Raw genomic sequence first — 27,861 nt, forward strand, 5'->3', positions numbered from 1 at the left:
GCACAGGGCCTACATGACGGGGTGTGAGGCCTAGCCCAGGGGTGTTAAGGCTTAATAAAACGTAGTAATGCTAGAGGGGGCTGTGCTTGTGTGGAGTGTTGGGTAGGAGGGGATTAGGAATAGGACAAGTTAAAAGGGGCTAGACGGAAGTGGGAGGTCCTCTTTTGGAAAAAAAAGTTTCGACAGGACATAGGTAGGGAGAGGGCATCCTTTGAGGGCGCCTCATGGCTCAGCTTAGGGAGGGACCACATCAGAGGACATGCTGCCTCTCGGGCTCCTTTTTATCCAGGCCTTGGAGGAAGTCCATGACCTGGAAGTGGCATCAGCCTGACCGGAAGTGATGTCGGGGAAAGACTGGCTAAGTCACAGGGATTCCCCAGCAGTAACAGGGCCGGGTCTCCTATACACAGAGCTGGAATGGATGGAGGCGCAGGCCAGGCACTGGTAGCGGTGCTGGGCCCCGGGAAGAGCTGGCAGGCCCCAGAAGATCAGGGCTGCCAGGTTGGTGTTGGGTTTTTTCTGGAGGGGGGGAGGGAGGGGGCATAGGTTCAGGTAAGGATTAGGAATTGGGGGGAGGGGATGGGTCAGTAGTTTAGAGTGCACAGCGCCGCAGGCAGGTCTTTAGGAGCTGGTGCGCTATTGGGGTCGCACTGGCAAGAAGTCACCCATGGGAAAACCACAAAGGAAAGGTGGGTTTGGGGACAATTTGTTGCAGCATTGTAATTGGGGAAGGAGTTCGGGGGGAAGGGCGGCATGAACAGTGGCGGCATCAGCAAGTTCCTTGCATGTTTTTTATTGACTTACATGCAGTCGGAATTTGGGTGTGATTAGAGGGGCAGGTTCCGGCATGAGTGCTCGGGGTGCGGTGGGGCACACATTTTTTTCCCAGGGGTATTGTAAGTGAATGCTGGTGGGAAGAGGGATGGCGCTGAGAAGGAATTTGGGCTAGGAGGTGTTAGGGGGATGATATACGCTATTTCTCCCCGGTGCCAGTACTGAGGATAGTATGCACTGTTATTTCCTGGGGCAGTATTGTGGGAGGGTATACACTTTCCCCCAGATGTCGGTATAACGGGATGGCATATATACTATTCCTCCCTGGTGTTTGTACCGAAGGCGGTTTACGCTATTGCTCTCTGGTGTTATTACTGTGGGATGGTATACAGTTTCTCCCAGGTGTCAGTGCGGCGGGATGGTATTGGCTATTACTCCCTTGTGTCAGTACTGTGGGATGGTAAACACTGTTTCCAGGCTTTAGGACAGTGGGATAGTACTTGCTATTACTCCCTGGAGTCAGTACTGTGGGATAGTATATACTGTTTCCAGGTATCGGTACACAGGATGGTATTTGGTATTACTCACTGGTGTCAGTATTGTGGGATGGTATACACTGTTTCCAGGCGTCAGTACAGCAGGATGGTATTTGCTATTACTCCCTGGTGTCCGTGCTGTGGGATGGTATTTGCTATTAATCCTTGAGGGGATGGTATATTCTATTGCTGTTGACGGTATACTCTATTACTTCCTGGTGTCAGTGCTGTGGGATGGTATACACTATTTCTCTCAGGTGTCGGCTTGGCTGGATGGTATATTCTATTACTTCCTGTTGTCAGTACTATGGGATAGTATACTGTGGGAGGCAGTTAGCAGGAACAACTGGTGGTTTACTGTGCATGGGTTGCATGATTTGCCTTAGGACTTTGAGGGAATAATTTTGTTTAAATTTCTAGTTCAGCCCCAGTGGTTGGTTCGGTTTGCATTGGGTTTTGCATGGGGCACTATCGAGTTGGGTGTGGCTAGAGGCAGACAGCGGTCCAGCTGACCAATAGTCAGTGTGCTCGCCTGGAGTGGAGGTGGCGGTACATTGGATCGCAGTTCCTGGATTATGGTGGAGTGGAATGGTGTCATAGCTCCGCACATTTGGGGCGTGTGAGTGGCCCTTGGCGTGGTAAGTTCCATGCCGGGGGGTAGTTTCGAGATGTCAGCTGAGGGTGCTCGGATGCGTTGGGGTCTGGTTGGATAAGGTGGTCAGGACCAGTTGGATGAGCACCACGCTCGGGGGCATAGTTCAACACTGCCCGGACTGAGGTGAATATGGAGGCAGGCCATTTTGGTGGCCGGGAATGGGGGTATCCTAGTGCTACATCATGTGTTGGCACATTTGTGGCAGGTGAGTGGCCCCTTGGAACTGTAAGGCTCCATGCCAGAGTGGGCTATGATTTTGGTAATGTTCCAAGTGGGGCATAATTCGTGCTGTTAAGCTGGTTTTGAGGTGATGGCTGGAGTGACCTGGTGTTGCAGTCTGGTGGGTTACGGTGGCCAAGTCCTTTTTTGGACAGGCGCCAGCCTAATGTAATGGTTCCACGCAGCTCAGAGTATGGTGAATATGGCAGTGGGCCATTTCTGCGTCCAGGAATGAAGGAAGACTAACTGGCAGGTTGGAATTCAACAAGCTCGGCAAGTGTGGAGGTAGCGCTTAGGTGTGAGGTTTCACACCTGAGCGCTGTGGCGGATGGGGAAGGCAATATGCCAGTGCGTTGGAAAAGTGGTGGATTTTGGCAGGGGGGACCTCCTTTGGTGGGGTTTCCCCCTTTATGGTGAACAGATGATTTTGGCTCCTGAGGCGGTGCTGGGTGGCTAGGGGCCAAGGTGGAGATGTTGGAAGAGTTAAATTCCTGTGCGGATTTTGCCTTCTGAGACCTGCAGCCTGATTGTTTGGGTGTATAACCGGGAGTTTGGAGTTTAATAACATTATGGATACTGTTGTTATGGCTATGTATTATTAAAGGGGGGAAGGTTGTTGGTTAATTAGGTTAAAATCAATGTAATATGTTGGCGTTATATAATCCCGGTTTAATATTAATTATAATATTATTAATGGAGTGTATGTTATGTTAATGTATGCTTGCATATAAAAAGTGTAAAATGTATTTATTTATTTGTCATTTATTTAATATTAGATATTTGTTTGTTAATTACTTGAATGGTTAATTTATTTAACGGCTGCTTGCCAGCCAATTCAAATCCAAGATTGGTGTTTGGGTATTTAATGATGGGGGACTGGTTGGTAAGCAGGTAGGGGTTGAGGGGAGGCGGAGGTTCTGATGGTGGTAGTAAAGGATGGACTAGAAGGTCCAAGCTATGTTGTTGAGGACCTATGCAAAAGGACTTTGAGGTGTATGACTGCAACTACTTAGCAACATAATAGGTGTCTTTATGATTTAACTACTGTTACTGTTGTATTACAGTAATTGGATTATACATTACCCACTAACCAGCCCCCAGGCATGTCTCCTGAGTTGAACTTCTGGTAGAGGGCTGTCTGTCGCAGGATATAAGCATCATGAAATGAACCTGGGAAACGAGTTGATCATCTCTGTAATATGGATTCTGAAACCCTGGGCCAACAATATGAATTAGGCCAAGCAGTTCTTCTTTTGCTGGGTTTACAAATCCGAAGAACTAGACCTAATGCAGAGCCGGCTCCACCTCCTGCAGGGCCGAGACCCACTACCAGGTCCAGGTCAAGCCAGCCTGGTGAGGCAGGCCATACCTGGGCTATTGAGGTGGCTTGCAGCCGTTCCCGGGCTATTGAGGTGGCCTGCAGGCCGCTCCCAGGCTTTTAAGGTGGCCCACGGCTGTGCCCAGCCTGGTGAGGCGGCCCATGCCCGGGCTTATCAAATTTATTAGGTGTAGGTGGATGCCGGGTGCCAGGTGAGACATGTTTCCTGTCTTATTCTTCAACAAAGTGTAACATCACTAAATGTTTTCATGACTCCATGACACCTACAGTGTTTGAGACACGTCAGAGTTCTCCTGCGTGAAGTCATTTGTTTGGATAAGATAGCCTAGTGTCTAGTTTCTGTTTGTTCACAGGTTAGTGTACCTCAAAATTATTCTACACTTCACCTATATAAGTTTTGTTTGTGAGCCAAGTACGCTCAAAATTCAGTTTTGTTATCTCATCAAAGAATGCTCTTAGAAATATGAAAGCAGCCTCTTATGTATTTACAATTAAAAATACATTGGGTGCCCTGTTCCACCTCCCATCAGATATGGCCTCTGTTTTTGGAGTGTTTTACCAAAATCTCCATCAAGTTTGTGAGGTTGAATCACCAACAGCTGTGCCTACTCAAAGAGAAAAAATTAAACTATACCTGCAACAGGCATAGTTACCCAAATTGTCCCGGGAAAAAATTCACAATTTAGAACGGGACATTTCAGAGGTCGAATAAAGTGCAGCTATCAAGTCTTCCCCTACGGGTAGGACTCCAGGGCCTGATAGCTTCTCTCTCTGAAGTACTATAAGCAATTCAAGGACATTCTTTCCCCACATTTGTGCAACTATGTAAATAGCCTGACGGAGGTGGGACCAATGTGTGTAGATACGCTAAGCGCTCACATCACGGTGCTGCCCAAACTGGGTAAAGACCCCACTGTCTATTCCAGTTTCCCTCCCATTTCCCCACTCATTGGGGAAGTTATAAGTGTTATCTATGCGTCTCCAGAAACGAATCCCTTCTTGGGTCCACTCGGATCAAAAGGGATAATTCGCAGGTAGGGGGGCTAGAGATAATTCAACACAAATTTTACCACTGTGCCCTTTGTCGCCCCTGCTTTTTGCCATATCACTGGAACCTTTTCTGAACACACTGCATCTAAACACCAGTGTGCATGGTGTAAAAATTGGCAAACTCAGCACAAATCAGCATCTTTTGCCTTTTTTTTCATGCAACATCCTGAGAATTTCTCTTTCCAATTTATTAGCGGAATTCACAGAATTCGGCTAAATACCTAATTTCAAAAATTTACCTTTCCAAATCCGAAATTTTAAATATAAATATTCCAAGACCTGAGGCCCATAGATTGCAAGCTAGTTTCCCTTTCACATGGCGGCCTAAGGCTCTCACGTATTTAGAAATAGAGGTTACATCCTCCCTGATGGGATATTACATAGTGAATCATATACCTCTGCTGAATGTCATTAGGAAAGATATCCAAAGATGGAAGCAGTTACGCCTCTCTTGGACAGGGAGAGTTAATGTTTTGAAAATTAATATCCTCCCCTCTGTACTTCACGTGTTTCAGATGCTTTCCATACAAATCCCAACTTCGTTTTGTGAGTGCCTCAATAGTATGGTTGCTTCATTTATTTGCTACCCTTCGAAGGCCAGGATTTTCCTAAAAACACTCTACCGTCTTAAAACGGATGGGGGTCTAGGTCTGCCAAATTTTATACAATATTACAGGGTTTCCCTTCTAAACAGAGTACTGAATTGGAAATATGATGGTTTCTCCAAGGGCTGGGTTGGGCTAGAGTCTGACCTGGTCCAGTGTACCCTGAGTACTTTGCATGGTGGGAAACTGAACTGGACAGTACATATCTGATTCCCAAAAAGGGCTATTTTGTGCTTGGCGCACAAGACATCGATCTGTGCAAGGATGCAACTTAATTTTAAACTTCTTTTAAGGTGGTACAATGTACCTTCACGCTTACACTTATGCCCCCCAGGAACCACCTCTATGCTGGAGAGGGTGTGGAATGCATGGTACAATGTCGTACATATGGTGGCTTTGCCCAGTTATTAGGATATACTGGCGAAAGGTTCTTGAACTGATTAAAACAATTTCCCAGGCAGCCCCCATTAAAAAGCTGGCTCCAAATGATAGGGTATATCTGTAATATGGAGGAGAGCTATCGTGGTTTATGTGATACTGCCTCGCGGTTCACTGATATCAAGGCCCCATGGATCCTATTCAAAGACAACACTCAATATCTTGAAATACTCAGCCGAGATTAGAACACCTGCCTTTTCCCTACTGATTTACTTCAGTGCCTTATTAGGTGGGGTCTCAGTAGACCTGAGTTCCTTCATATTGTTACTCCAGACATGTGTTTGAATATTGTTGGTTTACTCCTTCACTGTTGCATTCCAAGTTTTACTGATTGTATGGTACAACATACACTCGTAATGTTTTATTATTGTTTTTTTTTGCACTTATTGTCCCCTTTTCTCTTCTCCTGCACCCCCCCCCCCCCCCCCCCCCCGTAATTCCTTTATTTGCACTTTTCTACTGAATGCGGATTCTCATATGCTTCAGGACTGTTACGCTCAACCTTAGCAAATTGAGGACCCCCGTGCCCCCTTACATAGGAGGGGGGAGCAAGTGTCCCCCACTTGAACCTTCCAAATACAAATTTGGGGGGCACCACCCCAATTCTCCTTCCTATGTAAGTGGCTCAGGGGGGCATTTTCGCTTTTGGGCTCCTAGATGCACTTGCCTTTGAAACAGCAACAACCTCAATGTTCAAATTTACAAAGTTTGGCAACTTGTTACCCCCATATCTTTGACATATTTAAATACATTTTGTTTATTAGTAGCTAGTAGGGTCCTCAGTGTACCCTCAAAATTTTAGGTTGTTACGAACAAGGGTTTAGAAGATCTTGTTAAGAGGAGAGTTGTTAGGCTGATGAATACTACAAAACTATGCGCATAACGACCATTTTTGGAGGGGGGGATTATGTGGACACTACATAACGTGCTGGTTTAGGCCTTTCTATGGCTTATTAAAAACACAATTGTTTTTTTTTTTTATTTTGGAAGATCAGCCAAAGTTAAAAATTCCGGTAGATCACATTCAAAAACACAATTACAAATTAGTAACACAACTTTATTCCACATAACCACTGAAACATTAGAAAAAAGATACTACACAGCCACCACTACATTAAAAAAATTAGATAATAAAACACACCCATACTTCCATAGAAAACCACATTATGACTAAAAATGGCCCAACATATTATTGTATTCAAAATGATTGACAATTAGTATATGTGATTTGGACCTATCAGGGGTGGAAAACTGTGCTAGAAATGAGTTATGCAGAACAAACATTAAAGGCCGTAAGAAACAGATTATTGCAAACCAACAATATGGCTACAAACACAATAAGATTAAGGATTGACATTGACTTTCTCATTGGAAGATTGTCATTGAAACATTCAAAGTGTGAAAAAACCAAAGCAGCTATTGTACTAAATGGTAAACAATGTAAAAAAATGTAGCAACATAGATTAGGATAACACACCAAACAAGACAACCTCCTCCAGGACCCAAAAAAAGAAAAAGCAAGTCAGACAACACCCTTATATGCACATAGCTATGCCCACAGCTGCTACCAATTCACCTTTAATTGAGACATGCGCAGTTTGTGAAGTTTGGATGTTTGATGGTTTTTGGGAGTTCGTTATTCCATAATCAAAAAAAATGTAAACAAAACCAAAAAGAAAAAGAAATACAAATATATATATATATATATATATATATATATCTTTTCATATTTTTGGATAGTATTTAAATGTGTTTATTTCGATTTATTTATAGAAGAACGTGTGTGTGTATAATCTAGTCCAGTGATTGTCAACCACTCTGCCATGACACACTAGTGTGCCGTGAGAGATCTTCAGGTGTACCGTGGGAAATTATCCAATTTCTGTTTATTGGTCTGAAAATTATTTATTTACTGCAAATAATTTGTTTTCATTTTATCTATACCAGCGACGTATAGTGATGGGCAGAACTACTCTTCCACTAGATGGCAGCAGGTAGCTAATTAACCTGTCTGACATTTTTGTTTAGTGGCGTTCCGTGGGATTTTTCTAATGTAAAATATGTGCCATGACACTAAGGTTAGGAAACACTGATCTAGTCCCCTGGCAAAAGTGAGGTCTCACCAGGCATCCTAAGCTGAAATCAGTTAACTCTATCAGAATCTGAAAACATTAGGTCATATAAAAATATGCTTATTTCTAAGCTAATATATATGTTTGAAACATTTGAACACATCAAACCTTTTTATTTAGGGCTAACTGGAAGATGTGTGCCATTTGAAAGAGTGATTTGTTGGGGAAAGAATTACTTTTAATACAAGCTCACTAGTTTCAAGCTGCCGGGGATGCGCACCTCAAAGTGCCAGATCATTTCAGTTGATAACTGTCAGGAGAATATGCTAGCATATTCTCGGCAGCTGAAAATTCTTTGATAAATAGGTTGGATGGGTCTGATGCGGAACTTCCGATTTTGCTTGATAAATCGGTGATCATGTGAGAGGATCTCTTGTACAGCTGTGCTAACAGAAGGGATAAGGGAAGAGGAAGATTGAGTAGCACTGAAAAAGGGGGGGGGGGGGGCAGATGAGAGGAGGGAAGGGAAAGGAAGAGGGGTAGAAAGGTGAAGAAATGGGCATAAACGTGGGTGCAGAAAGGTAGAGGAGGGTGAAAGGGATTGGAATGATATATTGAAGTAGTAGCAGGATGTGGGGAGGGCTACCCACTATGAATCTGGTAAACATCTTCCATATCCTAATTTCACAAACAAAGGAACAGGTGTCACTTTGGTTGCAATGGAGAGAACCAAAGAAGAGATGATGAAGAGGGGGGTGGGCAGATTAAGAGGCAGAGGGTGGAAGGAAAAGGGAAGAGGCAAAAAGGATTATAGGATAGAGGATGGAGAAAATGAAACAAGGGGGAGTGGTTATATGTGTATATATGTATGAGTGTGTGTAAACAGGTTAGAAAAGGTAGAAAAGAGGAGAAGGAGATGGGAGGATGAGGAGGGTAGAGAAAGGGAGAGGATAAGTAGGGATGATAAGAAGGTGGAGGAGGAAGGGAGAGAAGGAGCAGGGGGAGGAGTGGAAAAGAGGGCAAGGAGATAGAACAGAGAGGGGAAGTATAAGGAGGAGAGAAATAGGGGTCAAAATGAGGAAAAAACAGAAAGTATGAGATGGAGGAGGACACAGACACAGTTAGAGAAAAATGAAAAAAAAGAAGGGATGAGATGTGTGGACACAGAAAAGTAGAAAGAAGCAGGAGTAGAGGGTGTTAGAGCAGTATCAAAGGAGAAGAAAAAAGAAAGGATGAGATGTAGCGATGCAGAGAGACAGAAAATAAGAGGGAGAAGGGAAATAAGAGGTAGAAAGGAGGAGTAAGAAAAGGAGAAATGAGATGAAGACAGGAAGGAGAAAGAGGGGCAGAGAAGTAAAATGGTAGGAATAATGTGTACTAAAGAGGGGTAAGAAGGCATAAGGTGTGGGGAGACAAAGAGGCAAAATAGGAGCAGGAGGGGGTCAGAGGGAGATATTTACAGAAGTGTGGAGGAGAAAAGTGTCCTACCTGCTCTCCCCTATTTTCCACTACATAAACATGATTGGAAAAATGCAATTTTTTTTCAGGGCAACTTGGTGAGTTAGAGGGTACTTTGGGATCTGTGGAATAATAGAATGGTAACAAAATATGGGGCTCCTCAGGTGGTATCATGCATCGTCTTTTTGGTGTCAGTAGCCTTCATTGGAATGTTGGCCCCCAGGAAAGCGGAAATGATTCTGATGTGCAACTGGTGCTGTGGTGGATCTTAGAGCCTTTTAGGCTAGTGGATGCGAAGGAGTGAAGGAGAAAACATTGCAAAATGACTAGCTCAATATGAAAGGTGATTTATTTTGAAAAATCATTTTGCCATGTAATGAATAAACATACAGTTTATAGTTACTTTTAGTTTGCAGCAAAACTAAATTCCAAGTCAGTCTGGTACTAAGACCTGCATATTGCCATTATAAAGCTTTGTCATGGTAATCTCAATACTTTCAAGGATCAGCTTACAAAGTGCATTAAATATCATAATAATGTAAATTGTCAAAATAGTATAAAAACTTTTTCTAAAATGAATTCGCCCGTATTTGTAAACATTGCACATTTATGAGTAGTGAGCAATCAGACTTTGGCTGTCATTTTTCTAGGTTAAAAAAAAAGATGACATAGACAAACAGATGTTTTTTATTTTCTACAGATAACTTTGTTTGATACAGGGGTCAGCAAACTTTTTTGGCTACTAGGCCATTTTAGGAGGTCAAGAAATCCCTCTCCTCCGCAATGCATACAGAGGAGAGGGAGTGTCCCCTTACCCCGGCCTCGGAAGTGTTAACGCCGGCAGTGGTAAATAGAGCAGGGAGGCATAACAAGGAGGCTCAAGAGCCGCGGGTTGCCGACCCCTGCCGGCCGGGATTAGGCCAGATCGACCAGGGGGGCATTAGGCCGGGAATGGACTGCTGGCTAGGCCATATCTGGCCAAAAGGCCGGAGTTTTCCTATTCTGGTTTAATACAATGTCAGTGGCTGTTTTAAAAAGAACCACCCATCCGAAGCTATATTTGGTTATACAAGGAAGCTGGTGGACTGGGTTGCTTACCAGTTTCTATATCACTTGGGCTTTCACGCCTCCTCCTGCATTTTAAATGGAAGGTTGATTAGATATTGATGTTGTAAAAGGGTTTTATTAAGTGCAGTAAGTAATATGGTGTAAATTGTCTAACCTTACAAGATCCACCAAAAGGTGTTTGCTTTAAGCTGTAGGTTTAGAATGGTTTTTGCAAATATCCGAACATGTGCACTGATACACAGTAATGTAACCTTTTTAAATATTCAGATGAGGTGATTTTTGTTTTGTTAACAACTCAGCATGGAGTTCTTATGACAATGTAAGGATTTGAATAACAAAAACCTTGAGATAAATGTATCAATTTTTCATAATCACTATTAATCATGAGTGCATTGAAAGAAAAACTGATTTGTGTTTACTGCACCATGAAATTAACATTAATTAAACTTACAAACTTTTCTTTAACTTATACTTTTCTCTTCCATTAATAGGGTTCAGAGACTGTCTGACTGGAGTTTGCATGTTCAACCTATGTTAATGTGGGTTTTGTCCAGTTGCTGACATTTCCTCGTTCAGGAATATTCCGAATATACATGCAACATAAATGACCCTACAGTGCGCATTTGTATGTCTTTTTTTTCTTAGAAATGTCTGTGAACTTTCCAGTATATATTTTTTAAAGCAGTGATGATGGTACTGTATGAACATGGGAAAAAAACCTAACCCAGCCTCCTTCTGTTTTACATCCTTCTCGTTCTCCTAAAAATAGTTTGTCTACAATGCCTGTTTAGATAACGGTCAGAGAACTGTCTGAAGGGAGTTGTTTGTTGTTGTGCTTTTGTGCCCACCAACCATTTGGAAAATGAAGAAACTGACATTTATTACCACAACCTTGTAAAGCTAAGAACCTTTTTATCGAGGTAGTGATGAAGGGTTCTTTGCGGCTCAAAAATGTCCCTGTGTTTTGCATAACTTTTCTGTACTGGGGAAGCTACAGCATTATTTTGGTTGATATGACAGTGTCAACCATGGTTTTTTCACTGCATTAAGCTGTTCATAGTTTGGATTATATGGATTCATCCTCTTGCAGATAGTCCCCTATCTCTTATCTAGTGATCACAATCAAACAAGTTAGGGGGAAATCCCCATAAAATAGACCCAGCAGTAAATCAGTAACAACCAAACAAGGTAATAACCCTTACCCACAATATCCAAATTAAAAAACAAAATATTAACTGGACATAAACTTCAACAACACATGAAATATTGGTAGATCACAGCCAAGGAGCTTGTCAGTAAAGTAAAATTAGTTATGCAATATGTCTTTTAATACCAAAAGAGCAAAAATGTAGCTGATTTCCTAAAAGCTACGAGGGTGCATGTGTACGTGATAATCAACCAGAAAAAAAAAACTATTATCCATGGGTTCTTACCAAATGACAATCTGCCATCTCATGGGTTTTTTGTAAAACTATATGTCCAAACTGCCCACCATAATTCAAAAAAGTAATACACATTATTTTCTAAACAACAGAGTCCAGTCTGATGTAAAACATTATTAAAATGGAAATGTAATGTGATGTGTGAACAGAGGAAAATGCTTGTTTATCAGAACAAGACAGAAGTGCAATAAATGCATTCACTCCACATAGGAGTCTTGCACAGAGTAATATGAAATTAAACTATGGACAATCTTGCACCCTGGCCACCAAACTGACTTGCTGTAACCAGTATCTATTTCTTTTTTATACAAACCTTAATTTTGTGGTTTGTATGGGTCAACATGTAAAAAAAATAACCAAAACAAAAAAGCTAAGTAAAGTGCAGCAAGTAAAAGTCACGTTTCCAAGTGGATGAGTTTGAGAATAATATGTTTTGCCACTGAAGCCAGCTAGTGACTCTCATCATGCATTGGAAATGTCATTCAGTGGGAAAACAGCTCATTTTATGCCCTCTTTTCTTTTTGGTCTTTCTTGGTCTTAACATTCTTCTTGGACAATGCCGGAGGAGGGTTGGGAGGGTTTTTCTGGCTTGTCCTTGCTGGCCCACTGCGACCTGTGCGACTTGCATTTTTTATCTTCTCCTGTGCTGTCTTCTCTTGTAAAGTCTGTTCCCATCTCTTAAAAAGAATAACATTGTCAATATAACTTTGTGATAAAGGATAATTATCATTTTATGGACTACAGCGTACTACTACTCAATTTTCTAAACTTTACTCAATCAGTAAAAAGGCTGCGGGAGCCAGCAGAAGGAAAGCCAATAAAAAAAACAAAAACAAAACTTTTTGCTGTGGGGAGATGTGCCCATTAGCTGGGAAGAAGAGAAGAGAAGAAGAGAAGTCTGTTAATGAGAAAGTAAACTGAAAAATGCCCCCCAAAAAAAACACTTACCTTCAATCCTGCAGCGCAGTCGATCGGTCCGGAGGTGTCTTCCATCGGGTCCTGCATCGTCCCGGTATCCGTCTCCGAGCCGGCGCGCCCGGCGCCGCCATCTTTGTATTTTTTTCCTGGTTCTTATTCCTACGTCACCCAACCCAGGCGTGAGATCGGGTGATGTAGGTTGGGAAAAAACTTGCATGCGTGAGATCGGCAATTTTGTCCCCCTTTTTCCGAAAAGGCATCCAAGAGCCTCCCGGGATGCATGACATAGGTATCCCAGGAGGCTTTGTGCTCCCATTCATTCTCAATCACCTAGGTGATCGAGAATTAGGGGGCAGTGCTGCCCCCCTTTTTTGTTCCAAAAAAATACAAACAGAATTTTTACCTTACATAAAAGGGTTGTCTCCCCTTTATGTAAAGTGAAATTTCTGAGTTTAAGTACGCTTTAAGTGTTGAATTGTTTTTAGAATGCAAGACAGAGTCTCCTTAAACACCAAGTACTAAAAAGCCTAGTTACAAAAACTTTTTTTGCATACATTACCTTGAACCTTTTGTTTAGTTGGTCCTTCCAATTCTCTACTAAACAACCATCTAGAAGCATCATCCTAGAAACAAAAACAAACAAACAATTTGATATATGATGCAGTTGTCTGATCTGCAAACCAGAATGAGAATGTGTGGCTTCTATCATTTGCAGTCTTATGAATATGTAATATTATTTACTACCTTTTACTGTATATTTTTTAAGGAAAGAAAAAAAATCGAGATGGGTATGGCTGTGACATGATCTTTTTCACACATGCAGGTAATTTACTAACTACAACAAGAAATCTGATGGGCATGGGAGAATGACTGTAATCTACCATGCCATGCCATGTACCTAAGCCATCATTCTATATTCCTTTGAAACATTAACATTAAATGACGTACTATATGTTTGAATAGTTAAAAAAATATATATTAATACCAGATCCTCTAAGTTTTTAAATCTTAAACCAAAATGAAAAAATCAATTTGATATGTAAGACAACTTAACCATTTGAATACCTGTATGGTAATTTGTGGTGTGATTGCACAACAACAAAAAGCTGGCACAATTTGATGTTTTGATATAAATAAATATGGTAAAAATCAATATGAGTTTCTATAGCTGCTCTGTTCCTAACTATTTATATATAAATAAGGCTACTTACATCTTTGAAGTCATACTGGTACTTTTTATGAAAAGTGATGATGATAAATTTGATGGTCTGGTTAAGGAGGTATCGGGGTATATGTATTGTGTAGCTAGGTTATTCCTATATACTTGTGTTATGCACCCTTTGAAGAATTTAACCTTTATTATTTGTTTTTTCAAAATCCAAAGTTCTTGGGTTTTTTTTAGTTTCTGATATATGATTACAATTTAAAATCCTGATTTATTCATTTTTATGCATATAAAATGCTAATACCATGCATACAAATAAATCAAGGTAAGGTGACAATTGTTAAATATGTGGCATGTACCATTTTAATCAAGTTCTCTAAAAAAATGATCCTCTTGAAGAACAAGATTTCAAGAAAAACCTTCATCTATGGAAGGTCAGGGACATAACACAAATAAAATATATACAATTCTGAAAGATGTTTAATATTTACCTTGAACGCCACTGGTAGCACATGATGAGCACATCTTGATTAGGGAATAACTGTGGACACTGACAGGAAGAGTTTGTAATAAGAGGAACCTGGGACCGGGGAATTGCTGTTAATGACTTCAGTGTTTCTTTAACTTCTACCACTGTAGTTACCTCGTTGCAGTTGCTTCTTGTAACACTTTTAACTTTTGCATGGATCACTCAAAAAAAAAAAAAAGTTAAATTAAATATAATTCAGATGTATTTACTATAAAAATTATTGCAAAACATTTACGATTGTCCAAAGGCAGAATATATATTATACAACATTTTGTGATATAAGCAAATAGATTATAAAAAATTGAGGCTATATTGAAAATCCAAGCTGTTGAACCTGGGTCATTGTCATACAAAAGCCTCTTTCCTCTTTCTGTAATTTAATGTCAGCTTGACCAGCTAGACCAGTCTTTCTCAACCAGGGTTCCTCTAGAAGTTGCTACGACTTTTTGTGCCTCTTAATTATTTTTTTGGCTATGGTAAGGGTGGCATTCTTCCCACTGGCTAGCAATGTAAAAGTCATTTTTTTCAGTGACCATCACACTGTGAGCTGTAAATAGTAAATATAGAAGGGGTTTCCTGAAGAACTGAAAGTTTATTTAAGGTTCCCCCATGGTATTAAGGCGAAGAAAGGCTGAAGTAGAGGATATTGTCTGAAAAAATTCTACATGTGTGACAGAGTAAGTAAATTTCCCTTTGGATTGCCACTCTAGAGTCAAACAAATTTTTAGCTTGGCATGACATTTTTTGCACAAGAGTTAACATTTTCAGATTTACACTTAAAACATCATGCATTTTGCCTCATTGACAATTGTTTCTTAATTTTTTCCAGTTCTAGAAGTTTTGTTTTTCTTAAGAGGTTAATTTTTCCTCTCATTAACCCTGCATGTATTATATATTGTTAGATTTTGATGGCTGCTGTGAATTCATTTTCCCAGACTATTTTCTTTCCAAATCTTTAATATGTCCAGAATAAAGCTCTGGTGCCAGGACAATGTAACTCCAGACACAAAGATGTTGCGTGATTATTAAATGCCCAATAAAAGACCCTAGAGACACTCAACCCAAACAAAAGACCAGGAGAAGATTTCAGCTGTTAGAGATGAAGCACAGAAGAAAAAAAATACTACATGTGTGAATACCAAAGGATACTTGTGTGGTTCTTCTTGATAACACCCCTAAGGCATCCATCAAATACAGTAAGTGCCTCTGAAGCCAAACATATTGAAAATAATCAACCTTTTACTCTTCTCACTTTGTAAGCATTGTTCTTGGATGATCATCAGCTTTTGTAGTATGAAGAAATAAGGCACTTCTATAAGGGTTCGTACATAAGTATTTGTGGGCACTTTCGGTTTTATTTATTTATTTATTTATTTTTTTTTCTTAGTGGCTATAATAGTATTTCTAGTATACCTTAGTGGTTTGTCCTTTTGAGGAAGAGAACACTCAGAAGTAGTGTATACTTCCTGTGATTAAGACATATTGAAAACCTAATTACAAACATTTAATACACTGCAGCTTATCAAACCTTGAACGCGTTAACTGCATTATTTTTCTTTCTTTTAACAGAACAAAAGAGATCAACTTAAAGTAGTTCACGCCCAGACTAATTTTAGAAAAGATCCTTATGCTGATTGTTCTGAGAGAAAAGCCACTGGTGGTTGGTTAGGAGCAATACTGTACTATGTTTCTTACTATAATGGTCACATTTTTCAAATTGCTTCTATTGAAATTAATCTCTGTCTATTAAATAGGGTTCAATGCATTGTACTGTGCATCATAAATTGCAAAATAGCTACAAGAGGATGTACCTTTTAATGTGCTCAAATCAACGAAAATTCCAAATATGTCATTTACCTACTGATCAAGGAAAAAAGTACACAAAGGGGTAAGATCCAAAAGGAAATATTGTTGCACAATATGGAAAAAAAATCCAGGAATCATTAAATGTTTTCACATAAATTCATGCAGGAAAGTATCTGTTTCTAATATACTCTGTGTTTGTCTTGTTTATGTGTTTGAAATAGTATCCCTTAAGAAGATTTGTCTTTGTTCTATGCCATATTTTTATATGGTATAATTCACTTACCATAGCTGTAGTTTTTTGCCAAATACATGTTTAGAGTTGGCTTAATTGTTTTGCATTTGCAACGATCTGTAAAAGAGAGAAAAAAAACCAATATGACAAAAATACAAGCTAAGTGCACACCTATCTCTAACTTTACAGAATTAATTTCTGATGTGTCACAACTGTAGCTGAATAAAAACCTAATTGGTTGGCATTTAGTAAATGTCATAACCAAATGGCATTTTTTCCCCTAAAAATTCTCTTTTCATTACTTTTTTATTCACAGGAATTGTGATCTTTCCTAGACCCTTTCAGCCTTCTCCTATGTAAATGCTCAGACTCTGACTACTTATTCTGCTCAGTTAGGACCTTATGATTTGTTACCAGTGGACCATGGTTTTCCAATGTATGTTGGCATGATCATATGTAGTCCCTACCAGGGCAACCTTCAACAAGCTGACAATGTAGGACCACAATTGAGAAACAATCAATTTTAATTCAATACCAGCAGGTAGCTGTCCAATGGCCTTGTAAACAACAATGAAAACACTAAAATATGTGGTATACCATTCCCCCCTACCTATTCATTTCAGTTATGTTACAGTAACTTTAGATCTAAAATAATTCTACATTTAAGATATTACAAATCAAATATTGTAAAATTGTAATGAAATAGAAACATGAAAACACATAAAAAAGGGACACAGGTATAGGGGGAACAAAAACAGGAGGGGACAATGATGTATCAAAACAATGTACAGATAGTGGTAATAATCCTTCTAAAAATGTATTAGTCGCTTGAAACCCTTGGTCAAATGATCCATTAAACAGATCAGCAGATCATGTAACACAATGCAATGCGTTGCAGTGCATTAGGATACTGGATGTGTCACCATATTGACCTATAAAACACATATTGAATGACCATCGTCACATACATCTCATTTAAGTCCCTGTCCCTGAATATTATCCAGTGCGCCCATGTGTAAGTGAGCTTTGCCGCCTTGTCAAATATATCATGGTAGCCTTCCTCTGAGAGCATAGCTCATCCACCTTCCTGAACCATCCACTCAAAGGTGGTTCCTTGGGGTCTTTCCAACAACAGAGGATCATGACTTTGGCAGCATTTAAGAGAAAAGAAATTATCGAGGATTTATAGGTACTCATGGGCAAATTGGAACAGTGGAAAAGAAAACTCCATGGAGTGAAGTCCAGAGTTATACCTGTTCAACAATAGTTGACACCTTGAGCCAATATGCTTGAATAATAGGAGAGAACCACCATATATGGGACATAGTCCCTTGTACACCACAGTCTCTCCAACATAATGGTGATTTTTGGCATGGCATACGGTGTCACTAGATATTTTTTTATTTAGTTTTGTAGATCTAGTCCTCAGATGTAGCTCTGATACTTAGGTCAGAGCTGTTGGGATGGACAGGAAACCTTGTTTTTCTTTTTCACACTGTCATTTGCAAATCTGGTCCTTTCCCTTGCTTATTAGGCACACTTCATGACAGTCAAAGAGAAACTACAAACAGATCTGCAGCTTCTTGCACTGAAGTACACTTTATCCTTGTGCTGCCCGGCCCTCCCAGTCTGAATACTGCCGTACAGGGAACTACATGATGTTGATATCGGGTCAAACTCCGATACCTAAATTACTTGCACAACGCACCATCTTTTATACAGTAAATCTGCTTCTGATGCAAGTGCTGAGCATATTTGCACATTTTGGCACACACAGTGTTCCCTCTAGCCCTGAGATGGTTGCAAAGTCTGTCATCTCTTGGGTGATGCAACTCCCATTCACCATGGAACAAAAGTTGAAGATTGGTTCAGTAAATTAAATACCCCCTTTAAGGGCTACATCTACTATTTTTGACCACAAAGGTAATAAAGGTAGTAAAGGTAGAATTTATATGTTCCAGAGAACAAGCAATACCTCCCAGAGAAAACTAATGAGGAGATTGGATAGACTCCACTGCAATTCCCCTGATTATGGGAAGGTGTTCTTTCCATGTTGGGTGAAAATTGAAATGGAAAACCACCAGTACCAACAGGCTGTCATCTATAAGCCAAGGCAATTTCACAAACGTCTATGTCAATATAACTTCAAAGACTTTTGGCTCATTCAGCCTTCCTCTGAAAAGAAGTAAAGCTTCCAATCCAAACCTCAGAAATCCTTTTCCAGGTTGGATTGCTGAATTATTTTTCATATATTACACCAGACATACTTCCTTTCATATCAAATACATTGATTTACACTGCCACCTGTTCATGCTCCAGTCAACTTGTTTCTCTGTTAGGATCTGGGTATAAAAAATCCAATGCAATAAAGTAAAAAAACTGCTTTTTAGCGCTCATAAGTCCTATATTCAGAGTTAAAGAAATATTTCCAGTCTAAGGTGGGTTCAGTGCAAATCCCTTGTAAACTTCTGAAAGTATATAGGTACAAAAAAAAAACTCATAGAACATCACTCAAGAAAAAAACACCATGCCTAAAAACAAACTAACTTTTTGAAATCTAGAAACAAATCCTTTATCCACATGTAGTTTTACTAAATATAAACATCTAAAATAAAAAATACTGTATAATAATTTCAATATTTACATTCTATTATGAAAAATAAATACTAAATGTAAGGATTTGTATTTCCCATTATGAGACCTTCTTACCTGAGCTATCCTAAAACAAAACGTTCCCCAACCTTACAAAGCTTTGTTTTTTAACTAATTTGCATCTTAGGTGCTCAAAAATGCAGGAAAACGGCTCATTGAAATCAAGGGAAGCGTTTTCCTGCGTTAACTCAGTGTTTTAGTTTTTTAAACATTGCAAGCAACGTTTAAAATAAATGTCATAAACGTGCCTCAGGGAAACGTCCTGGTGTAGATTAACCTATTGCAATGCATAGGGATTTTGAACATGGGCTTTAAAAGCCTCAAGTTAAACACTGGGGAAACAGTCTGTGTAAACTAAGCCTTAGTAGTGGATATACAATAATACTTGAGTTAGCTTCCTACTAGCAATATTGCTGGAACATGCCTGTAATGGCACAACTACTTGTAGTCTTTACTGACATTACAGACTGACAACACAGAATAGTGGTTGGTCATTCCCTTATTGGTCGTTCATGGATCCATCTTGATGGACCCATGAAGGACCCTGGGCAATCGTTCCGTACACATGTCAAATTGTCATCCAAGAAGAACAATTCGTGCCGGGCAAGGTTCCTCTGAAGTGTGTACATAGCCAAGGCAAGCTGTCAAGCAGTGTGACACGGTGAGGGGAGATAAGCATGATTTTTTTTTGTCAGGTTAGCAAACACTGGACTATACATATCGCAGTGTATATAAAAAACACATACAAGTCTTATTTGATCACAGAAAATGTGGGTGTGGGTTAAAGTATTTTTACCAGCTGTCAGCATTAAATATGGTCTGAAATGTTTATGTGTTTCTTGGAACTCTTTTTCCCTTACACCTACCAATCAGAACCAAATATTTGATCTGATTTAAAACCTAGTAAAACCATGTTTATCAGGGATAATCATTGTTATTCACAATATCCTACACAAGACCTAGTACATATGCTCAAACACACAAAAAGTAAGCATAAAAGAAACAAGTGCATTACTGACAGCGCTGTTATGTTTTATGGAGAATGGCTACCCACCATGAGAAAGGCACTAAAACAGATGTAAAATGTCATTACTTACTGATTTGGCACAAATGATCACAAAATAGCATTGGGGACAACTTTTAAACTAGTATATCAGCTCTAGATATCATAACTGTTTCTTGGGAGAATATAATTGGTCTAGCATCTGGACACAGCTAGTTAAAGGTAGAGTTGCAACTGTATAGAATTTTTCCTTTATGATAACACGGTTCCATGGTATTACAGTATACAGTAGTGAACAAATAATATTCCAAGCCACTGATTTAAATTTTTTATTTAGTGCAGTGGTTGCCAATGTTTCCGACCTCACTGAGCACTACATTCATAATTTTTAATTCCGCGCATGTGCGGGGGGTCGTGTGTCACCCAAAGGGGAAGAAACTTCCCCCAATAACGTCATGATGCCAGAACCCACACACTCTGCCATCGCAGGCTCAGACCAGCTTGCTAAACATCCTGGGGGGACAGTAGCGCAGGGCTGTAGACACAACAAAATTTTGTTAATACAGGGGACATGATCAGTGGGGTCCTTCTCCAGACCCCGCTGATCATGTCCCCCCAGGAGATGAGGGTGCACTGGCCAGGTAATTTTTCTCACGGACCACTGGTTGACAACTGCTGTTTTAGTGGATAGAAATTGCTGATTCTCTCTGCCATTTTCTTTGTTGCTGCAACTTTTTATGTGGCAGGTACTAGTTGCAGATGCTGGCAAGCAGTTGATGAGGGACAGATTTGACCCTAACAACCATCAACAAATTGAAACGCTATCTCTCTCAGCAGTCCCTGATTACATTTGTTACACATGTGCAAGTGTGTAGTATGAAAACCATCAATTATAATATTGTGATGTACTGTGATACCCTTATGCTGTTGGAACCCAGGGCAAACGTGTCAACTATCATTTCTGCAAAACACATTTCTAAATAAAACAAGAATCCTGTTCCAGTTCTTATTTCGCATTATTTGTTTGTGTTTACACATTTAATATACAGATTGAACATGCCCCAAAAATATACAGTCCTTTATTATTACACTTTTAACATCTTGCTTTTTCATTCATTTAAAGTTCTTCTTATAAAGCAACAATATGGTGATTCACTATCAGTTAGGTTTCTGCAATGAAGGGTGACTGGTACATGATGGCATATATAAACTGGTTTATGTTAGGCATATCTGACAGGACTACATGTGGTACAGATTACAATGACTAGTATTGTTTCACTTATCACAAGAAAATACAGACTTTACCCGTATTTAAACTTTTGCAGTGATTCATTCTTGGTCTTTCTGGGACTATGACATCTTGTGTAAACTCCATCCACTTTATATCTAAAAAGAACAAGACATTAGTTGCCAATGAAAATAACTGCACTATGCCAAACACACCAGGAGTAATTTGAGTCTTTAAATACACCTCTTGAACTGGACAAGACTATTTCTCCACATCTGCAATATAAATAATTTTAGAAGTCTAAAATAAATCTTTCATAGGAACTTGTGTTTTTGATGGCTGTATTACATTATTGTTTTAATAACACTTTTATTTTAATAAAGTTGCATAACTATATAAATGAACCCATTACATGGTGTGTTCTTAGTTGGTCTTTGAGCTTTCCAAACTAAACAAAAAAAGTCATGGCCCAAACCATTTCCTTTTTAGCTGTTCCAGTTATTTAAACAGGTGCTAAAGTCATTTCCTCTCATTATCACACACTTGCAACTTTACAAAAGTTGTCGTTCTAGAATTTGCAGAACATTATTAATTTGACTCAGCCCTTTTTATTTTTAAAAAAATAAAGAGCTGCCTGTATTGAAGGGATAATTACTAAATGGTGTAACATTTATTTAAAGAAAAACATTTCCTGAAAACTAGAAAAAAGCAGAACAGTTGTCCTGAGCAACTTTTCAGGACCCTTCTCATAAATGAAACAAAGTTTTGCTTTGGGTAATAGTTCTGCTTTTGCTCCAGTTTCTAAAAAGTCACAAACATATTAAAATTCAACTTTACCTTTCTGGTAAAGGTATGGAATACTGTAAAGTAAGACAGTAAATAGTTATTGAAAAATCTAATCTGCTGCATATCATGTTTATTTTTTGGAAGCTGTAAGGTTATGTACATGTGTGGGATATTTGTCATTGGAAATCTTCTTTCATGATAGTTTCTGGTGACAGATCACAAATGAGTGCTGTACACACAGTGTCAGTTCAGTTCCATGGGGAGTATAGATGAACGAGCGACAACTCACTGCTCTCCTTCACTGAAATGCATAACGGTCATTCCTAACATCTTCATTGATCTGCATGGTGACTTGATGAACTAAGGCTTAGTTCAAACAGAAAATTTTGGAGTGGGTCAATGACCTCATCTTCTTCCACCACTGCCCCTATCCATTCTCTTTGGGCAGCCATGGGTAAGATGCTACTTGACGCATTAACCCAGCTGCTGGGATTACCTAGGGTGAGGAAACAGTAACCAAAGTGCCTCTTCACTGTCCATGTGTACTAAACCCCAAAGTAGCCAGAGCACCTTGTGTGAGTAATTGTTGATGGTTACTCTAACTTTGTAAGAACAAGTGAAAAGTGCATATTTTTAATTGATTACAAAGTCATTACTACTGCAGAAAATAGAAAGTATCTCTGATTTTTTTTTTGTCTGAGAAACAGTGTTTAAACTCTTTGTGGGTTCTTCAAAGGTTAGATGTTCAGACCAAATTTAGCTCAGTTGCTATAAGCCAATTTACACCAGTATACCCAAATTACTTATTTGCGTGTGAGTCTAGAACTACAAGCACACACTGCTTAGCATTCCTAGTTCTGGGCTGCAAGGTTACCTAATGTCCACACAGCATTGGAGCTTTGTGCCAAAAATATGCTACATGGTATAGGCTGGGTCTGTCATAGGAGCACCTTTAAGGCTGCCATTGCTGATCTCGTGTAAACCTGTTATGGTGACCCTCTGTTTTTAAAATTCTTTACTTACTTATTCTTACTTACTTATTCTTATGTTGTATCACCTGTTATCCTTATTCTTTATTTGAAATTCCCTCTGCAATTCAGTTCTAGGAACTGTGGCTAGTTTCAGCTTGTTGCTAATACACAGTATGAGGCTTAAATGACCTAGGCGGAATATTTTTAGAAGCTACTCACCCACACTTACCCACCAAAGTAAAGTTATTTTTTTTTAAAATGCCTAAAAGTTTTAGGGTGTTTGTTGGACTACCATAAACATCTAACCAGATTCCTATCTACATGGGAACATTAAAAAACAGTAGTAATGAAAAAGGGAGATGTCACCCACATCATCTATTCTGAATCAAGCTATTAACAAATTATACCTAAATTCTACTTGGTTAGTCTGGGCAGCAGCTGTCCTATTTTTTCAATAATGATTTAAATGAAATGCAATATCTAAATATGTACAATGCACAAATATTAAAATATTACCATCAGGGATGTCTGTAACAATGGCTTCAGGCGAAATGCAAACCCCTCGGTCATACACAGGTAGATCATCACATGCAAGGTTTTCTGGCCAGCTGTGGTTGTACCTCTTCATAATGGGTTCACAGCCATCCTTGGCTCTCTGGCACACTGACTTGCAAGGTTTAATAGGATCATGGAGGAATTCCAAGGTGCAGATGGGTGCATACATGGCACACAGAAAGAAGTTGAGCACTGGGCTACAGTTGATCTCCACCAGTTCCTGGTACTGTTCAATGGCCAGTATTGCATTCTCCTGAGTACTGTGGTGCAGGTGGTTAGGCATTCTAGTAATATTCCAAGGCATGTCTTTACACATGGGGATCCTGACAGTTTCACAGGGGGCAGAGTGTACTCCCCTCTCCATCACCAGGGCACAAAGCACAACTGTAACCAGCAGCATGGTTGCAATCAGCCTTCAATTGCTCTAAAACCTCTCTAGCTGAAGGCACTTTTTCTTTTTCCCACTCTTAGATGTAGCACTGGCCAGGTTAATTGTGAAAGTGAGCAACTCACAGGCAACTTGATGAGAACATATAAGAGCAATGCCAAAAAAGTTCCTTGTGCTAAATTATAAGTAGCAGATTACAGGCTGAGAACTTTCTTTCCTCCAGCTTCCCAGACTCCACTGCAGATAAGAGTGGACATTGTTCAACTACCTTTATAGCATCAGCACAAGTGACGTGCATCACTTCTATTTTTTAGATGGCTGCATAATTCATTTTTTTCCCTCCTTGGCAGACACAGTTACATCATCTCTATTCCTTTAATCCCAGGGCGACATCACTAAATTTCTGTTCAATTTCCAATTAAAGTCTCCTCCTCTCAATGTTATTTTCTCCAGAACTGCAATGGAAAAAAAGCCTTTTACTTCTCCCAACTTTTCAGGTCTTATTAGAGCAAAACAAAGCTTAGAAAAATAAAAAGATCCTATAATAGCAGAGGGTTTAACTTTCAAGAAAATCTGTTCTCTCCTCCCTTCTCATTTTACAGGAGGGAGAAGAAGCACATGTGAACTGGCTGCGATCTACCAATTGACCACAAGAGGGCCGTACTGCTGTGGTATGGATGGCTTGATGAAATTCAGTTTATACATACAGTATAGCATATTAATGGACAAATAATTGCAATGGTACACATTTTAATGTTATCAACTTTTAGTATATTATTAGGCAGGTGAATTGCAATGTTGCATATTTTATTCTCCTAGTAACTTTTAGGTGATTAATAGGCTAATAATTGTAATGTTGCATATTTTAGGGTATTTAAACCTAATTCATTTTCTGAAATATTGAATGTCATGCAAATATTTTTACTGGCATCTCCATTTTTTATAAACGCTTCACAGATAGGCTTTACAGTATACATGACCTCTTTTGTACAAAGCTGTATATCTATATCTGTCCATCTATATACATATACAATACAATTTACAAAAGTAGAGTACAATGCAAAACATTTCTGAAAATAAAAACCTATCATAATAATGAATATAACTTTTAGAAGAAAATATATCATGTAATGGTTACTGCATTGTTTTCCAAACTTGAGGTGGCTGTGTATGCCGAAAGCTTTTACACATTTAATATAAGAACAAATGGGTTTGTTTTTTCTCATTTTCTTTCAGAGATTTTCTGGTATAATTGCCACTCAGAACCCTCGCATTGATGTATATGTATAGGCTTTTGCAAACGCCTATCAGTTACTGTTACCCATAGGTGACTAGCAGTTGCCACTAGGTGCCCAGGACCCGTAAATACAAGTTTTTAACCGCTGGTCTGAACTTTTCCAGGCTCTTTTTGCCTCCATTCTCACCTGATGTTCCTGCCACTTTTTTTAAGGTACAGGTGTATGGCCGAGGTTGCTCCCACATAATATACGACAGCTGTTAAAGTTTGTAAGAGTGGGCAATTCTGTGCTAATGAAAGAAGGGATCGAGGCAAAGTAGAAGGGCACATGGCATATACTTGCAGGACTGGAATGGTAGGTAGGATGAACTAGATGAGCAGTATTGTAAAAAAAAATAATGCTCTATATATCTTTTGAGATGGCAAGAAGGTACATACTGTATATAAATTTGCCCAGCAATAGCATATCTGTATGGCTCTTGGCATTTGAGACTTTGGATAGCACAACAACTTAGCTTTGTGTTTTAATGATTGGAGATCCTCAAAATTCTTCATGCCTGCTGCATATTTTTGTAACATATTTTTATAGGCAGTGTAATCATTAGAGCTCAATGTGATCATAGGCAGAGAAGTGACTCTGCCACACTGATAGAGGGACAATAGAAAGGTGAATGTTTATTGGAAGGATGAGTAAGCTGGTGGTTGAATGAGGTCTTCTTGGGAGATTGTTTTAATCAGATTCATGTTTATTAATGGCGTTTCCCCAGTCTAATGGTGTCTTCACTGTTAAAGAATCTACAAGAATCACTTGAGCAAGCACTGGGGTGTTTTTAATTGCCATTGTGCTGCTTTACGTCATGTCATGCCTCAACCATACTGAATACCAATGCCCAGTTTGCTGCTGTACTAAATGGACACCCTTCTTCTATACCACCAAAAATGTTTAGGCTCAGCTCTCTTCCCAGGTACAGTTATCTCAACAAATATCCCCCTCCTAGTCTCGTTACAACTGTAAAATTTGGATTTCTCATCACTTTCTTGTATTTCTTTCAGAGTACTGCCATTGTGTAATATTAAACCAAGTATGGAGCATTGTACCAGCTCCTGAAGCTACCCCCTAGGCAGCCAGGCTTGACTTTGTTCCAAGGGCAAAACTGGTGAGACAGGGGATCTAAAAAGTTTTCCTGGGTAAATATAACACACAGAGAAGACAGAAGTTCACAGACGCTCATGGATCAAAATTATGTTCAAGCACTATTCTTTATCTAATGTCACAGAATAACTTCCAAAAAGAGTTGTTCAGATGAGGGTATGTACAGGCTCTCTGCTGAAACAGCTTGATGATTGGGCTTTAAATGATGACCAGGTTTTAAATGAAGAAAATTGATAGTTTGCAACAGGGAAGTAACAAGTGCCAGACTACACAGTTAACATCTCAGCACTCACAGTTCCTTGTCAGGAAACACCTGCAAGAGAGAAAACTTCAAACCACTAACTTCCCAGATGGATGAGGAATAAAATATCATACAGTTCATCTCATATTGCTAAAATCTCGCAACCACACAGCCATTAGTTTACCTCTGGCCTCTGTTTCTATAGACTTTATGTCGGTGTTTCTCAATTTATTTAACATGGGGAAACTTGAAATAATTTTCATGACTTCATTGAACCAACCAGACCAACAATTAGGGTGAAGTTTGTAGAGATGGGGCTCTTTCCTTCTCATCCCAGGGGTTTGGTATGTTTGGAGGTGTGGGGTACATACTCACTGCCCCCTACTTTTCTGACCAAGCCGGTCTCAGGTGTTCTGGTATAAGTAGGAGCATGCTCACACACTCACTGCCCCCTTCCAATACCCAGCTAGGTTCCATGCCTGGAGGGGTCTGGTTTTGATATCAGAGAAGTCGGCACAGTTTTTTATTTTCTTTTTATTACATAAAAATAATACTTACACCAATTAGACAGTACAGTCATGTTATTTGAATAATTTCTGTATTATTATTATCTTTTACATTACTTGTCACAATCTTTTCCCTAGGTTGCATGTAGAAAATGTCCCCAAATTTTGTAATAAAATGTTGCAAAGTCATAGTGGGGACAAGCCCTAACAGTCATTTCTGATCTGCTATATGCTACAGTGTTCTGGATGCATCCAAGTGAAAAGAAGCAGAATAGAGCCATTTTTTTGCACATGGCTGTAGCAGATTGCAGCACGGCTTCCAAAATGTCTGTTGGCTGTGCAGTTGCTATTTGAAGAATTATGCCACAGCCACAAATCTGGATGCCATGGGTGCAAAAGGGCCTAAATGCAAAATTGAAACAATTTTTTAAGCAAGTATGCAGCATAAAATTAGGAATCATTGTGATGTATTTTTTGTAAAAAGACATTCTAAAATACATACGCAAGGAACAAAAAAGGGGACCCTATCTATGATAATAAGAAATATACTGGCCAATCCTGTAATTAGTCAAGGTATGAATCAAGTAGAAAAGAGACAGGGATTTTTGGCAGCAAATTAAGGTGTATTTTTCAAAAAAGTACAACATGAGTGACACATATTTCATTACATCAGTGTGAGAAAGGCAAACATGCGTTCTGTATACCCTTTGCTATCAGTGGCAATTGCTCAAGGTATCACACTTGCTAGTGAATACCACTGGAACCACCTTGATGCAACTCATTTGGGCCACTCTATCCAGATACTGCAGCAACCAACACAACCCCCCCCCCCCTC

General features: G+C 39.4%; 1 protein-coding gene across 1 annotated transcript; it reads right to left on the reverse strand.

The window, feature by feature from the left end:
* Positions 1–9,473: 9,473 nt before the first annotated feature.
* Positions 9,474–24,384, reverse strand: SFRP4 (secreted frizzled related protein 4). The gene is made up of 6 exons (XM_072412206.1): positions 23,463–24,384; positions 21,267–21,347; positions 16,358–16,423; positions 14,231–14,429; positions 13,134–13,197; positions 9,474–12,333 (listed from the first exon to the last, which is right to left on the reverse strand). Exons 1-6 carry the CDS (start codon positions 23,899–23,901, stop codon positions 12,160–12,162), a joined length of 1,023 nt encoding a protein of 340 aa, XP_072268307.1. The 5' UTR covers positions 23,902–24,384; the 3' UTR covers positions 9,474–12,159.
* Between the last annotated feature and the right edge of the window lie 3,477 nt (positions 24,385–27,861).

Source organism: Pyxicephalus adspersus, chromosome 5 (assembly GCF_032062135.1).
Source record: "Pyxicephalus adspersus chromosome 5, UCB_Pads_2.0, whole genome shotgun sequence".
Classification (NCBI taxonomy): Eukaryota; Metazoa; Chordata; class Amphibia; order Anura; family Pyxicephalidae; genus Pyxicephalus; species Pyxicephalus adspersus.

What these genes read in the sequence shown, in the direction of transcription:
- SFRP4 (XM_072412206.1), bottom strand. Translation starts at nt 23,901, where the DNA reads ATGCTGCTGGTTACAGTTGTGCTTTGTGCCCTGGTGATGGAGAGGGGA. An exon ending in GGCAAAAAACTACAGCTATG is followed by an intron (nt 14,430 to 16,357) that starts GTAAGTGAATTA and finishes TTTTTTTTTGAG; the next exon opens with TGATCCATGCAAAAGTTAAA. An exon ending in AACTAAACAAAAGGTTCAAG is followed by an intron (nt 12,334 to 13,133) that starts GTAATGTATGCA and finishes ATTCTTTTTAAG; the next exon opens with AGATGGGAACAGACTTTACA.